Below are 14,418 nucleotides of genomic sequence, written 5' to 3'. Positions count from 1 at the left end.
CGCAACATAAAACTAATGGCTTTTGTCATTTTTCCTTGTGTAGAGGTTTCTTATTATAATTTTTATTATGGTTACCCTCCCCCACAACTTCCCAAATCCTCCCTCCTCTCCTTTTACCCACATCCACACACTTTTGTCTCTCCTGTTTGGTAAAGAATTAGGTATCTAAATAATAATAATAAAACAAGAGAAAATAAAATAAATTTAAATAATCAGAAGAGTACAAAATGAACAGAAAAGAAAAAGGAGCCAAAAAAAAAAAAGGTACAAGAAACATATACACACAGAGAAATCCAAGTTCATGTCTGCACGCACAGGAGTCCTCCAAAACCAAACCAAACCAAAACAAACCAAAACAAAACAAACCAAACCAAAACCCAGAAGCTATAATATAAAGGAACTGTAAGGTAAAGTTAATTATTTAATAAAATAATAAATAAGTTCCCTAACAAAACATTACGACGACAAAGACCCACAAACATGCCATTAATTTTATTGTATGTTAGCTGTCTTCTTCTGGATGTAGGCTCTGCCCTAAAAAGTGGTCTGTCCTGGAAATGCCCCCCACCTCCTGACCCCCACTCAGTTGCAGACTTCCATTCATTTTCATGGCCATCTAGCCATCTCTCCTGCCCTTCCCCACACCTGATCCTGAACACGCCATCCCCATGCCCCTCCCTTCCAGTTCCCTCTCTCCATCTGCCTCTTAGGACTATTTTATTCCCCTTTCTAAGTGAGATTCAGGCTTCCTTACTTGGGCCTTCCTTCTTGTTTAGCTTCTTTGGGTCTGTGGAGTGTAACATGGTCCCTGGATTTCATGGCTAATACCCACTTGTAAGTGAGCACATACCAGGCATGTCCTTTTGGGACTGGGTTACCATACCCAAGGTTGATATTCTCAAGTTCCATCCATTTGCCTGAAAAATTCATGATGTCATTGTTTTAATAGCTGAGTAGTATTCCATTGTGTAGATGTACCACATTTTCTTTACCCATTCTTCACTTGAGGGACATCTAGGTTGTTTCCAGCTTCTGGCTATTACAAATAAAGCTGCTATGAACATAGGTGATCATGTGTCTTTGTAGGATGTTGAATATGTCCAGGTATGGATTAGCTGGATCTTGAAGTAGAACTAGTCCAAATTTTCTGAGAATCTGCCATACTGATTTCCAAAGTGGTTGGACAAGTTTTCATTATCACCAGCAATGAAAAAGTGTTCCTCTTGTTCCACATCCTCACCAGCATGTGCTGTCTCTTGTTTTTGATCTCAGGCATTCTGATGGGTGTAAGATGGAACCTCTTGATTTGCATTTCCCGGATGACTACGGACTTTGAACATTTCTTTAAGTGCTTCTTGGCCATTCGAGATTGGAGTGGGTGCTGATCTCGAAGCTTCATCCCTACTAGTGGCTGGCTTTTGTAATGCTAGAAGGTGCCAGAGGAGAACAGTAATCATTACGTTCACCCTGCTCTGAACCCTTTTAAGAATCAATAATGACTGGTTTGGGAAGATAAGGCCACTGTGTGGCACACATTTTAAGGGTTTAATCAAGCAATTTCTGGCTGGATTTAAGGCCCTCTTCATGAAATGGAACCTATAAGTAGCCCTGTCCTTGAGGCCACCAACCAGTGGCTAAATACGCCATAGGCCCTAAGGGAGAACCTACTACGACTATTCTGTTAAACAGACAATATTAAAATGACCCTTAATGACTTCTCACTATACCCCCATAGATCAGTGTGTCTCTCAGCTTTCATCAGAGAAACTTTTTGCATTAGATGGCACTTAACACCAGAGACCCATAACTGGTCAATGCACAGAGCATAAGAAACTTTGGATTGCACACCCATAAATGACATAGTGATATTACACCCCTTCTCCAAGCCTCAGGTATATTGGTAGAAGAGGAATTATTAACCTAATCAGAGTGAGAGGCTGTGGATGATTTTAAAGAAAAAGTGCTCTGTACACAACATAGCAGTTGCACATACAAATGCACAGAGATTATGACATCATGCACAAGACCTGCGTAGGTTTAAATTGCATAAAATCCCAGCACAAAACAAGCTGATAGCTATGGAGACTCAGACCTAGTTGAGATGCTATTGGACTTAAGTAGCTGCTGAGAGAGGGTCAGTCAGTCTTCTTTACTGGTGTGATTTGTTGTATATAGACCACATTCCAGGGCAGGCCCCCACACCAAGAACAGCCGGGGGTCCCAAACTAGACTCGATGGGGAAAGACAGGAGAGGGGGAGAAAGAGAACAATAAATTAGTTGCATAGAGAGATAGTAATAGAAGTGGATATGGAGAAGTTGGGATAAGGATGGATATGATTAAAATACATTGTATGAAGTTTGCAAAGAAGTGCTAAAATATTTAAATATCCTTGATAATTTTTTTAAAATGTCTATTAATATTCACGAAACATTTGATGTTATCTTCCAGCATAAAAAATAATTTAGAAAGAACTTTCTCGTTGTTAGTATGAACAGACATTTAGTTGAAGAACAAAAGAAAACCTAAAAGTGTTTGCTTGTACAGTGATTGTGGCTTTGCCATCATTACCACATCACAAAGTTCTAGTAATACACAATTACTAACTTTTTAAAAGAACAGATATATTTCCAGTATGCTTTTGATATTTTAATGTACTTGAGTCAGAAAAGAAGCAAAATTATGAACTCTTTGACTTAGTAAAGTTTAAATTTATTAGTGTTATTGATAATAGTGTGATTTATAATACTGAAAATATTCCCGAGATTAAACACTTCCAAAGAAGTCATTTTTAAAAATGTTCTATTGTTGACTTAGGTACAAACTGATAACAGTATGTATAAATGGACTGGTAGTTTCATAGCAAATGTGCCATCTATAACTTGAGTGACAACTGGAAAAGCAATGACCAAATGAAGAGTAAGATTCCCTCAATTACTGAGTTCAGCTATGATTTAGAGTAAGTTGATGTGGGCCAGAGAGACGGCTCTGAGGTTAAGAGGGCTTGTCTTCTTGGAGAGGACCTGGGCGTGCTTCCCAGCACCCTCGCTGAGGCCCACAACTCTGTCGCTCCAGCTCCAGCGACCCCATGCCCTCTTCTGGCCCCAGGAGTACACACATGTAGGCAGACACTAATAGACGTAAAATAAAACTGTATGAACTTTAAAGAAAAAGAATCAGGAGACGTATTATAAATGACTGTATTTTTAAAATTATATTTAAGTCTACCATGAAGGAATAATTTAAAGTAGAATAAAAGTCAGCATTACATATGCATGGCAGAAATTTTTAAGAGCTTTATTTCATATAGAGGTTTTAGAAAGGATAAGTTGATGAAATCTTTTAAAAACTGATTCTTCCACTTCTCTTTTCCAGGAATTTAAGTCAACTTCAGTTAACAGATGCAACATCCAAACCATACTTTTAAGAAACAATAAAGATCAAATAGAAAAAGATTTTAGTGTAGTACCTTTCTCAGGAGTAGACATGAGTTTATATGTTACTTTAAATATTGTAGTCTAAAGAAATTTCCATTAAATGTGTTATTTCTTTTTGTTCTGAACTGCCAGGTATCTTGTGTAGTCTACTGATTTCTATGTTTAATGACTTCTCAGAGGCCCGCATGTACTTCTCTCAATAGCTGTCACCATTTTTACACATTTACCATTACATGCAAAAGTGACAGAAATTCATATTATTTCTCACAATTACTATATGATAATGATTACCAAATTAGGATTTTTATCTTAGGCCCTATTTCAACTTGAAACAGCCATAACATATTGTGCACATGATCTGAACTGATAACAAATTATCATGCTTGGTGGAGAATGAATTTAGAACACTTATTTTCCATTTTACATGTACATACACATTTAAAAATGTTACTATACTTTATTCTCATAAAATTATATATTCTTTGGGGCTAATTAAAAATAATCATGGTCATATGTAATTCTCTATTATCTATATTTTTGGTCTACTTATAAATTTAATTGAAAATAGATTAATAGTAACCAAATTATAAGCTTATCAGTATAAGGTAATTTATAAGAAATATTTATAGGAAATAAAATAATAATAATAATAATAATAATAATAATAATAATACAAATAATTTATAGGAAAGTTTTTTATTAAATTTCACAATCTGTACAAGTTAAAAATGTTTTATACATTTTTCATATGTGTGTGGAATGTATGCCTGTGTGGGTATATGCTTGCGTGGGTGTATGCCTATATAGGTATATGATTGTGTGGGTGTTTGCCTGTGTAGATGTATGTTCTTGTGTGGGTGTTTGCCTACGTAGGTATATGACTGTGCTTTGTGTGCCTGTGTGGGTGTTTGCCTGTGTAGATGCCTGCTCTTGTATGGTGTTCATGAGGAGGTTGGAGATTGACATCAGGTGTCCTTTCAGCCACTCTCTATCTCCTTCCTGGAGACAGGATCTCTGAAACTGTGGCTCATGGACGTGATAAAACTGGCTTGCCAGAAAGCACCAAGTGCCCATTGGTCTCTGTTCTCTGTATCAGGGTCACAGATGCACATTCTAGTACCCAGTGTTTCATGTAGGTGCTAGGTACCTCCATTGGTCTCTGTTCTCTGTATCAGGGTCACAGATGCACATTCTAGTACCCAGTGTTTCATGTAGGTGCTAGGTACCTCCATTGGTCTCTGTTCTCTATATCAGGGTCACAGATGCACATTCTAGTACCCAGTGTTTCATGAGGGTGTTAGGTACCTTAACCCAAGACCCTATACTTCCTATAGCAAGATATTACCAACCAAGCCACAACCACAGCCTCTACTCATTTTTAAAAGATGTTTTGTCGGTTTTGGTTTAATGTATCATACTCTTAATACCATGATATCTATTTACAATCTAAGATAAAATGAATTTACAGTAAGTAACTATAATAGAATCCTAGCAAATCTCTTACTCCACAACAACAACAACAAAAATGACGTTCAAGACCCTCTACTAAAAACTCAAGTAACTTAAAGGTAGAATGGAAAGTCTTCAGCACCACATCCAGAACTGAGACTCACATCATGTGTTTTTCTCATGACGACGGGCTCGGTATCACAATGTGATAGAACGTGTCATAAACTGGACCTGTCACTTGTTCTCAAGTTCTAGTTGAATACAATGCATTTCTTTTCTTTTGTTTTAATGTTTTATGTATTCCTTCAGTTTCCAAACACATGCACAGGTCCTTGAAGCAGTGTCAGTTCTCCGGGTGACAGATACAACAACACGTTATAAATTATAATAAATTATATTACATGTTGCTACAAAGAAACGGCTGATGATTTATTATTTCTTTTGGAGTGGTCACTTTTTATTAAGTATAAAAGCTAATAACATAAAAGCAGAAATAAAATGAATATGTACCGGAGGTTATTAATATACAACCACTCAAAATACAGAAATATGTTTTTTTCATGTACACATACATGAAATAAAGTAATACCATAACAGAAGGGTGCTGTGTCTGTGTTTAAAGAGGAGGTTGTTGGCAAACAGCACAGCTCACTTTTGCTGCAATGTACACAACTGATATATGCAGCACTGAGAGCTGGCACCCAGGGCTTACAACCTTAATTTGCCTGCAAGAAGGAACAGCCATTTACCTTCAGAGCACGTTCCTGATTGTTTTCAGCCGTCGGACGTCTCGTGTTGTTTGCTGAAGTCTGGTTCTGCTCTTTCAGACGATGAAGCTCCTGGTGCAGCCGTTTGCACTGTCACAAGGGAAGAATCCCATTAAGTAAAGGAGTTAGCATATTTTTTTAAACCAGGCCATATGAATTAATGTAAATAACACCACTGTATTCTCTCAAAGACAAGGGGTTTGTTTTTTGCAATGACAATGGTGGGGAAAATACAGTTGCATACAAATAAAATAACACTATTAACTTTGTTAATTCAGTTCCAATTTTCAATTAGTCTTATTATAAAGATTATATTGAAAACATTTAGTTATACAAAATTAAGGTCAAACTATATTCAAGTTATTCTACCCACTGGCCAAATATTTTTAGTTACACACTCAATGCTGAATTAAAAGCATGCATCTAAATTCTCATCGAATTTTTAATAAACCATAATAATATAGTCTGTGATCAACTTCTTTTAATGTTTTAAAAATAAAAATGTGTTAAGGGATAATCCAAATTTTTTATTTATTTGAAACATTTTACATAATAACTATTGAAACTATAAAATAATATGTTGCAAATGACATGGTGTTAGATGGGAAATTTGCTAAAGCAATAAAATATCAAACCCATGGTTCAGTAAAGAAATTAAAAGTTAGTCCTTACTTTGTCTATTTTAAAATGGTATATTTGAGTAATAACCAATACATTTGCATATTGATTAATAATCTGGACAATACCCTTTCTAGACAACTTGATAAATGGCTACTTGCCATAATGAATAAAAAATGATTCCTTTTCATGGTGTAATCAAAATGCAGCTATAATCCATATTGATACTTCTTACTCAAACCTCGACTCTATCAACTGTAGCAGTACTTCCTTGTAGCAATATGCAAATTGTTTGAAAAGAAAGAGTCTTAACAGTCTCTTGGTGTTGATTTAGATTACATGATGTTGATATAAATACATGAAATTGACTGTACACAGCTCATGCATACAAAATATTATATTAGGACATTTACAAATTAAACAGACTAACCACAAAAAAATCAAGATATTTAAGGTTTAACCTGATTGCTGGTTGCTTTGTTTTAGATAAATTCTGGGTGGCTGAGGAGATGGCTTGGGAGGAAAATTGTTTGCTGTATAAATGAGGCCCTGAGTTTGCATCAGCAGCAACAGTCCCATGTCTGTAATCACAGTTCTCCTTTGGCACAATGGGATGTGAAAACAGGAGAATGCCACGAAGCCTGTGGTCCAGCCAGCTCGTCTCAAATCAAGTGTGAAATGAGGACTGACACCTGATGTCCTCAACACTCCACATGTATGCCATGGCATGGTCATGCCTCTACTCACTGGAATGAAAATGCAAATATATACATATGTACACATCACACACACACACACAGGCAAGAATATTCTGAAGATTTGATGTGGTGCTCACTGGCTCAGTGACAGTAGTCTTGAATGGCCATGTTCATTCTACCACGTGTTATGTGACAACCTAATCGACCTACCATATTTTTAAAATAATGTGAAAACTTTGTGACAAATCTCTAATTTTTATTTGGAGAGAACACATGATTATCATTACAGTTTATCTATTTTTTGTTTTAGCTCATAACAACAAACAGTTTGTCTCATGGTAAAGACAAAAATTATGACACATGAGAATAAATGACATAAATATCAAGACAGCTTTTATCCTACTATGATCATCTGTTTCAAATAATTTTATAATTACATGATTAAGTGCCAAAAATTAAAGACAAAATGACCTATGGAAGTTCAAAGGCAAAGTAAATAATTTCAGTTGTAGAATAAAAATTGATTTTCATGAAATAGAGTAATAAGGATATAGACTTATTTCAGATATATTATCCTGTAAGAAGAAACTGAAGAAACAGAATGAAGGTAGAAGCATCAAGGGGCTATTAGAAAAAATAAGAAGATCAAAAGTTGTCTGATCCAAGGGAACTTTATCCATGATGTCTAAGCAGCATGGCTGTCTAAACAAGACCTGAAGATGACTACACATAGTCATGCTAACACTAAAGGGAAAAAATTCTCATGGTGCCCCACCCAAAGATAAAGGACTACAGGCAACCAATGAGAGCAGGAAAGTAGTCCTCCTTTCTGGCTATCCAATAACAAGCGCTCATCCCTGAAATAATATACATACAAGCAACACTAAACAGACTGAGCAGGCTGTATTTATATATTTACATACATAAACACACACACACACACACACACACACACACACACACACACACACACAGAACCCAATAAGTATTAAAAGAAGAGGCCCTGTTTCTGAGAGGAAACAAGGTAAGTGTAGGGTGTGTAGGAGGTGGTGGGAGGGTGTGGAGTGAGAAGAGGGAAGGAAGAAAATGATGTAGTTATATTTTAATTTAAAATTTTAGAAGGAGTTGTCTGGCTACCTGTTCTTTTTATTACAGGAAATCTAAAATGACTTCAAAATAAAAACTTTTGCCACACACTTGAGACAAAAACAATAATAAAACATATTCTTTGCTTAAGATCTATGTGTTGAACTTATTTTCTTTGATAATGATTTGGATTTAATATTAATCTGAAATTCAGAAAGTGAGAGACAAGCAATTGTTCTAAAATGAGAATAGAATAAAAGCTTTTACCACATATACCCTTATCATTTATACTTAACTATACTGAAGATTTTTTCAGACCTACTTAATCCTATATGATTAATCTTTATGTAGTTCTATATTTCCCAAGTTGAATACACTGCCCACAATGAAATATTCACATATTTTTCCCTTTTTCTTATTTTTTGTAAAGTCTTTTTTCTTGAAATTTATTTTGAAACCGGATTTAAATGTTTATCCACCAGCAGGTGTGATATCATATTGTTGTAATTTGTGATTTTAAATATTTGTAAAATAGATAAAGATCTTAACCTTTAATCTATACTGCAATTTTCTTTGGCACTTAAAAATTTAATTTGTGGTATAAAATATGAATATAGAGATAATGACACAACAGAGACTTATACCTAGAGGTCAGACAGATAACAAATGAAAATTATAATATTTTAGGTTATGAAAAATGAAACATATGTAACAAATATATTTCTTCTTATACTTTGCTAATTTTTTCTAAAAAAAAAACCCCACCTATTCTCAAGTGCTTTTTCATTAAACCAATATATATTAATCAATTACTTTGTTAGGTAGTTATAGGTGATGAGGATATAGAATTTGACAAAGTAAATAAAAATATGCATGCTCAGAAAAAGAGAAAATGAACACAAAATATAGTACAATGAAGATGAAAACGTTACAGAGAAAAACTGAAGCTTGGGGAGTGCTAAGAAAATAAGGAAACAATTTCTAATTTAAATAAAGACATAATGGAGAAAAAGATGTGTGAAAAGGGTCTAAAAACACGATGTAGTAAGATCTTTGGGCAACAGCACGTCTTTGTGAAGAGTGACTGAAGCAGAAGAAACAACCGTGCAAAGGCTCTGAGGTAGAAGCCTGTCTGGTGTCCTTAGTATCAGCGTAAGCTATGGCAGCAGAATGAGGCAAAACAGAAGAACAAATGAAATTAAAGCTGAGTTCCCGAGAAAGTCAAAGCTTTAACAGCTTGAAGCTATAACCTGTACTCCTCAGAATCTACATCTAAAAGAGTGAGCTTGTACGTCTACCTCATAACTCTTGGGGCTGCCATCACTAAGGGAACTGCTCTTTGCCTATTTCTGATTTCTTCTCCAATAGAACAAAAGGGCTTTCATCCATGGTGTCACAAAGTATGGAATTTCTGAAGTCTATAGAATTTGAAAACGACACCAGGTGTCCCATGATCTTATGGAATTATCATATTTATGATGCAATGGCACTGTGGTTTTTATGGTTTGAATAACCATATAAAGCAACCTATAAAGACTATGTGCTTCAGACCCATAGAAGTTAAGTAACAAGGAAGACCCAAGGAGGAATGCATGGATCTCACTATGAAGGGGAAAATAGAACACACATCACTAGAGGATGGGGAGGGGGTCTGGATGTGCTGGGAATGGGAACGCAAGTATACAGGTATATGGAGGATGGAAGGAGAGTATAGGATGAGACAACTGGAATCAAAAGGCATCTCTGAGTCAGCTAGAAACGCAAGGCAATGCAAACTCCCAGGAATCTATGAGGGTGCCCCTTGCAAAGACTCCTAGTAATAGGGGATATAGAGCCTGAAGCAGCCACCTCCTCTACCCAGTCAAAACATCCAGAGGAGGGACTGAGATATCAACCCAGCCTTTTGACCTACATACAATCTCTCCTGCCTACAAGAGGTGCTGGGGTAAAAGTGGTGCAGATACTGTGGGAGTGGCCAACAGACTTTTTCAGGTTGAGACCCATGCTATCAGAAGGAGTGCACCCCTGCTACTGCCTAAAGGGCCAGGAACCAGAGCCTGGAAAGCACAGAGACCCATGATAGAACCATATAAGGACAGGAAAAAAAAGTCAATTAAATGATTCCTAATGATATTTTGCTGTACTCATAGCTTGGTATCTAGCCTAACTGTCATCAGAAAGCTTTCACCCAGTAAATAATGGAAACAGATGCAGACACTCATAGTTAAACACTAGGTAGAGTTCTTGGAATCCTGTGGATAGGATAGGGAGGAAAAATTGTTGGAGCTAGAGGGATCAAGGACACCACAAGAAAACCCATAGACTCAAGTATCAAGCCCACAGAGGCTGGACTGGCAACCAGAGAGCCTGAATGGGTTTAACTTAGGCCCTATGCAGACACATTACAGCTGTGTAGTTTGGTCTTCTTGTGGGATTCCTAAGAGGGAGCAGGGGCTGTCTCTGACTCTAGTGCCTGCCTTTGGGACCTTTCCTCCTACTGGGCTACCAAAAGGAGAGGAGATGCCTAGTCCTACTGCAACTTGATACATGTTGAGTTGATATCCATGGAATGCCTGACCTTTTTTGAAGAGAAATGGAAGAGGAGTGGAATGAGGAAGGGGAAGAGGGAAGATCAGAGGAATGACTGGGAGGAGAGGAGAGAGGCAAATCGGTTGGGATGTAAAGATGAATGAGTGAATAAATAAATAAATCAACAAACAAGGTAATAATTTTTTAAAATTTTCAAATTACAAAGCAAAATTTCTACCTTTGTTTAAAGATTATATGGATGAGAGAGAGAGAGAGAGAGAGAGAGATTGATTATGTTTTTCAAGACGTTGTCACCAGACCAGTGCAATTCTGGAAGTTTATGAGACCCTAGGATATGGGGGATTCCTGATAAAAGTGTCACTGCGAGTGGGACTTCGAGCATGATAGGATTGTCACATTTCCTGTCATTTCTCCACCCCCTGATTGAAGACTGATAAATCAATGTGACCAACAGAACACTACTCCAGCCAGCATGCTTTCTTCCCTATGATAGACTGAGTCCCTTCTTCAACTGTAAGTCTCAAATAAACCATTCCTCCCTTAAGCTGCACCTTGTCAAGACAGAGCAGAGACAGAAGTAACTAATAGGGACTATGTTTTAAAAGAGTTCATACACATCAGAGATAAAAAAGTTACAGATAAAAAAAGAGAATATATTTGAGATCACCCTTAAAATAATAGGAGTAATAAATGAAAAACATACTTTTGTTTTGAATTTCTGAAGTAGGTCTAGCTGTGTAGAAAAAGCTATTCTCCAACCCCTGATCCTGCTCCCTCAGTGTCTAGGAGCTTGGCTTATACATTTGTGACACAAAGTCTGACTTTAGAATTTAAAAGATAATTATGGGAGGATGAAACTCTTACAGCAATTCATGACAGCAGATCAATGATAACAAGAAAAAATATTTAACTTGTCAATGTAAATAGACATGAGAAAATATAACAAACCAAGAAAGCAAAACATAAAGAAGCTATGGTGAAATTTTATAAAATAAAGTCATTGTTTGATAAACTTCTATTTATTGTCTTAGCTAGGGTTTCCATTGCTGTAAAGAGACACATTTAATTGAAGTCCGGCTTATAGATCAGAGGTTTAGTCCTTTGTCATCACGGTGGGGAACATGGTGGCATGCAGGCAGACGTGGCGCTGGAGAAGGAGCTGAGAGTTCTACATGTAAATCCAAAGCATCAGAAGAGACACTAACACTGGGACTGGCTTGAGCATCTAAAACCTCAAAGCCCACCCCGCAGTGACACATTTCCTCTAACAAAGCTACACATACTGCAACAAGGCCAAACCCCCTAATAGTACCACTGCCTATGGGCCAAGCATTCAAACACATGAGTCTATGGGGAATGTACCTAATCAAACCACCACCTTAAAAAGTATGAATTCTCAAATATTTTATCAAGTACTGCTATAATTACTTTACTTCATGTTTTCTTTACATTTTAAAAGACTAGTTTAAATTTGCCTTTGCTTCCTAGTAAACAGTTCAGCAAAGTTGTTTCAGATTTAGTCACAAGAGCCATTTCTCTTTCTGTACAAATTGCTTTAAGCAGCAAGTCACTGTAACTGCACTGTATTTAAACATCTTACTACTTGGATGCTATTACTACTGTAAACTATTTGTTTACAGACAAAAATATCACACTCTTCCAGTGAAAGCAGAAAGTAAACCTTGGTGTCACTGTGAATTCTGCATCCTCAAAGGCACTTGGAACTGAATATGCTTTTGTTCCTTTACATACTGGAAAAACTGTTTAAAAATCATATTATATTTTGAAATGATAATCACAGTGCTTTTCCAACAATATGTTTAAAAAGAACTGAAAGAGAAGAAATAACTTGAAAAAAAAAACTAACAAAACAAATCAACAATTAGGTTTCGATAGTTGTTATGATTTTTATATGCTTGGCCCAGGGAGTGGCACTATAGAAGGTGTGGCCTTGTTGAAGAAAAAGTGTGGCCTTGTTGGAGTAGGTGTGTCACCATGGGTGTGGGCTTTAAGACCCTCATCTTAGCTGTCTGGGAGTCAGTACTCTGCTAGCAGCCTTCAGATGAAGATGTAGAACTCTCAGCTCCTCCTGCACCATGCTTGCCTTGATGATAATGGATGAAACCTCTGAACCTGTAAGCCAGCTCCAATTAAATGTTGTCTATATAAGAGTTGTCTTGGTCATAGTGTCTGTTCACAGCAGTAAAACCCTAAGACAATAGTTTTATGAAGAAAGATTAAAAAGAAAAAAATCATTATATACATCTCTGAAATGATAGTTGCTACCTGTAATAGCTTGAATCAGAATGAGCCCAATAGGTTCATATAGTTGAATGCCTGGTCACCAGAGAGTGGCATTACTTGAGAAGGATTAAGAAGTGTGGCCTTGTTGGAGTATGTCCTTGCTGGAGGAATTGTGTCACTGGGACAATGGGGGGGGGGCGGTTGAGGTTTCAAAGGTCCAGTCTGTTTCTTTCTGCCTATGGATCAGGATATAGAACTCACAGCTAGGTCTCTAGCACCATGCCTGCCTGCATGCCAACATGTTCCCTGCCAGGATGATAACAGACTGACCCCTGAAATTGTAAACAAGCCTCCAATTCGATGCTTTCTTTTAAAAGAGCTTCCTTGGTCATGGTGTTCCCTCACAGGAAGAGAACAGTAACTAAGATAGAGGGCAGTAGCAGGAAGTAGGACAGTGCTGTGACAGGCCTGACAACATTGTTTGAGAAACATAGAAGACTGTGGGACTCTAGACTAGATCAACAGTTGGCTGCTTTAAGCAGGGATTGGTGGGCCATACCTGAAGGAGCATGGAAAATGGCCATGCTAAAAACAACATAGATTATGACATCCCACCTTGTGATGGTTTGTATATTCTTGGACCAGGGAGTGGCACCATTTGGAGGTGTGGCATTGTTGAAATAGGTGTGTCACTGTGGGTGTGGGTTTAAGACCTTCACCCTAGTTGCCTGGAAGTCAGTCTTCCACTAGTAGCCTTTGGATGAACACGTAGAACTCTCAGCTCTGTCTGCACCATGCCTGCCTGGATGCTGCCATGCTCCCACCTTGATGATAATGGACTGAACCTCCGAACCTGTAAGCCAGCCCCAATTAAATGTTGTTTTTTATAAGACTTGCCTTGGTCATGGTGTCTGTTCACAGCAGTAAAACCCTAACTAAGACACACCTCAAGAGGTTGCATGAGGAAAGAAAATTAATAAGTGGCTAGAGACCATTCTTATGATATTTTGGAAAAGTATGTGTCTATTTTCTGCCCTTGTCTGAAAAATCTGGCTGAGGCGAATTGAAAATTTTTAGCTTATTAACCTTGGCAGAGGAGATTTCAAGGCAGCCTAATGTTGACAGTACTGTGTATTCATTAATAATCACTCATACACAGATCTGTAATGAAAAGGAACAAGCTCTATAAAGAGAGATCCAAACTGTGCAGAGAAGAATGAGCCCCACACAGTGTAATGGAGCTAAGTCCAGTGCTCAAGTAGATTTAAAAAAAAATTAAAAGCTGATGCTAAGTGAAATAATGGGGGTGGTGACCTCAGAGCAAGATCCCACCCAGCTAAGCTTCCAATTTGTGAAAAGGAATTAAAAGCTTAAGCAAGGAGTAAACCATATACAAATATAATCGAACAAGTGAGCCAAATTTCAACCCCATTAAACAACAGAACTTTGCAGCTTTGGCCATATGATCCTGACTTTTGAGTCAAAGATTCAAGAATGTTGTAGAATGTCCTTTCTCAGCAAAGGAAAGCAACTGAGGCCAGACATTTGTACAGAGGCCCAGAAAGGCCAT

General features: G+C 37.2%; 1 protein-coding gene across 1 annotated transcript in view; it reads right to left on the bottom strand.

The window, feature by feature from the left end:
- Mipol1 (mirror-image polydactyly 1) overlaps positions 1-14,418 on the bottom strand; it is a 226,817-nt gene that overhangs the window by 87,373 nt on the left and 125,026 nt on the right. The window contains exon 8 of the mRNA NM_001164370.1: positions 5,635-5,742. Within this exon, the coding sequence (NP_001157842.1) occupies positions 5,635-5,742 (108 nt within the window). The remainder of the gene's footprint in view (positions 1-5,634; positions 5,743-14,418) is intronic.

The sequence above is a fragment of the Mus musculus genome, chromosome 12 (assembly GCF_000001635.26).
Source record: "Mus musculus strain C57BL/6J chromosome 12, GRCm38.p6 C57BL/6J".
In the NCBI taxonomy this organism is placed as follows: Eukaryota; Metazoa; Chordata; class Mammalia; order Rodentia; family Muridae; genus Mus; species Mus musculus.
This window is presented reverse-complemented; position numbering and strand designations above follow the sequence as displayed.